This window comes from Pundamilia nyererei, unplaced genomic scaffold (genome assembly GCF_000239375.1).
Source record: "Pundamilia nyererei isolate P.nyererei 1_Seehausen unplaced genomic scaffold, PunNye1.0 scaffold00559, whole genome shotgun sequence".
NCBI lineage: Eukaryota > Metazoa > Chordata > Actinopteri > Cichliformes > Cichlidae > Pundamilia > Pundamilia nyererei.
The window spans coordinates 57,516-60,053 of record NW_005187960.1 but is presented as its reverse complement, the minus strand read 5'-3'; the positions used below and the strand labels follow the sequence as shown (position 1 = coordinate 60,053).

Genomic DNA, 2,538 nt, shown 5'->3' with positions numbered 1-2,538 from the left:
AGTGCGCGGTCCTGCGCCATATGCTTCCGGGTAACAAGAAAGCGACCTCATTCACGTATATTTTTGATTGGCAGAGCTAACTCGAAATTTTGAGAAAAGTAACTCGAAATTTTGAGAAAAGTAACTCGAAATTTCGAGTTATGGATACTAGCTTTTTTTTTTTTTTAGTGGCTTCCATATTTAAGCCAGTCCAGCTGCAAAACAGCAATGTTTTAACAAATGATGCATTTAATGGCTGCAGGAAGCAAGAAACAAGCATGAGTGCAGGCAGCAGAGGGACAGGTGAGGACAACGCACACCACAGCACTAGTAACCCACAGCCACTGACACCACAGCGTGCACCGAGACTCCACACCACCAGTGCAACTACTGCTGCTTATGCACTAACCACACAGCATGCACTGAGGGGGCTATTTGATCACATGGATACTATTAGAACTACAGGTACTGTGCATGCACTGCAGAACACAACGCCAGCTGTCCCGTGCAGATCTGCAGGCGCCCGTGAGGCCAGCTGAGCCCTGCATCTGTGTCAGTGACGGCGCAGGGGGAGGACGACGTCAGGGACAAACACGAATGATGGTAAACGAGGTTTGGATGTTACGTCTGTGGGTTTTACATGTAGGCTCGTCGTTTTCAGTTTGGGGTGCAGTACAGCATCGTCTGTTAATCTACGAAAACTGCAAATACATGCAAAGAAGAAGCAGAAGCACACTGTGCATCAGGGCCACTGACTGCAGTCACACATCGATTCACTGCTGTGCTACAGTTGTCTGTGTGTGTGAGGACTGCTGCTACAAAAACTGAAGGAACAAAGGAAATGTGTGCAAACTGAAAACCACGAGTGTTGATGCATCCAAGGCCAACAGCTGGAGGGTGCAGAGTTGAGCAGATGTTGGCCGTGATGCTACAGCCATAATCCAATCCTAAATAACTATCAGAGGCTACAGGCACTCAGGATTTCCCCTTTGGCTTGTGCAGCACTGGACCAACATCCCCAAACAAATGCAGCCCGTTCACCTTTGGTGACACGCTGGGCTCAGCCGGCCCCCTGAGGCAGGCTGCAGTACGATCTGCATCAGACTGCATTAGACGGTGTGGGTCGGGCTGGGTGTACCTAGCAGTGCAGCGGCCTGGCTGCGTCCTCCAAAGCTGCGGCTGAAGGAGCTGTGCCTACTTGCGTAGGAAGCTGGTCGGCTGGGCAGCCAGGGCAGGAGGAAGGCCGGGAGGTCGCAGGGGCGCCGCTCCTCCAGCACGAAGGCCACCTCGAACCACTTTCTTTGGAACAGGGAAAAATCCTCTAGTGCTGCAGTGGACCAGCCCCCGCCTGCAGCGGTGGAGAGCGGGGGGGTGGCGCCTACAGGGGAAACGGCTGTATGAGAATAACCACACGTTTAAAATGTATTCGCCGAGTAAAAGGATGTTTGTCCGCGTGCCTGTTCACTCACCGTCCTTCTCTCCCACTATCCTGTAGAAGTAGAAGCCGTAGACAAAGGTGCGCATGGCTTCCCCCGAGGCGTGCGTCACCAAACCTTCATCCAACATTTTCTACATAGAAGTCAGTTTATGGTTACGACAGTCATAGATGACATGGACAGAGGAGAGTGGCTGCAAGCCGAGCCCTCATAATGTCCTCCAGATTCCTCACAGCTGTGGCCCTCAGGGGTCACCCTCACCACAAAACTGACCTTTGCATTTTAGGGCCACAGACCTTGTTTACATAAAGTATCGTCTGTTTTTGAGCGAAAATAAAACGAGACAAGAAAATGTTCAGATTATTTTGACTGTGATGAACCACAGAGTGCTGTGTGTTGAACTCCAGTCAGAAAGGTTTCTTTGAAGCATTTATCAAAGTTAAATGGCAGCACATAATCACAGCTGTGGCCCTCAGGGGTCAAACTTGTCCTCATCTGGTTTGATTGATGCTTAATTAATATGAGGTGGATTTTCCCCACTTTTAATTAAAACTTAATTCAAACATTTTGACACTATTTTTATTGCATTTCAAATCGAAGTCTGATAAAATTTATACCAAATGTTTCTTTGTTTTCGGGTAAAAAAATAAATTAAATGATCAGTTATTGTGATTATTGCTTCACAGCCAGAGTCGGCTGCTTTGACAGATGATCACAGACGGGTTTATGTCAAAGTTCATTTAGAAAGCTGTTTTTAAACTACTTCTAATCACATCTGTTGTCCTCTGGGCTCAAAAAGGCTCCGTTTGCTTTGACTGTTTAGCAACAAGTATAAAATATCATCCATCTCTGTTTCAAGGTTTTATTCAACTTTATTCCAACTCATTACCTGATGATCTTCTATTGTGTCTTCATCATGAAATTATATCACTTTTGTGCTTCTATGATTAATCTTGTGTCAGCATGAAAACTTCCCTGCCAGACTCAGGATGTCATAAACTGGCCGTAGCGACTCTGCTGGATGCGCGGCAGTAAGAATCAACACACCCACACACAGCAAAAGTATTCGGCCCCTTGAACTTTCCCACATTTTGTCACATTACAGCCACAAACATGAATCAAT

The 2,538-nt window shown here is 47.0% G+C and overlaps 1 protein-coding gene across 1 annotated transcript in view; it reads right to left on the bottom strand.

The window, feature by feature from the left end:
• depdc5 (DEP domain containing 5, GATOR1 subcomplex subunit) overlaps positions 1-2,538 on the bottom strand; it is a 23,544-nt gene that overhangs the window by 2,902 nt on the left and 18,104 nt on the right. Inside the window, exons 36-37 of the mRNA XM_013907854.1 lie at positions 1,449-1,548; positions 1,118-1,372 (exon numbers count right to left, since the gene is read on the bottom strand). Coding sequence (XP_013763308.1) covers positions 1,118-1,372; positions 1,449-1,548 — 355 coding nt within the window. The remainder of the gene's footprint in view (positions 1-1,117; positions 1,373-1,448; positions 1,549-2,538) is intronic.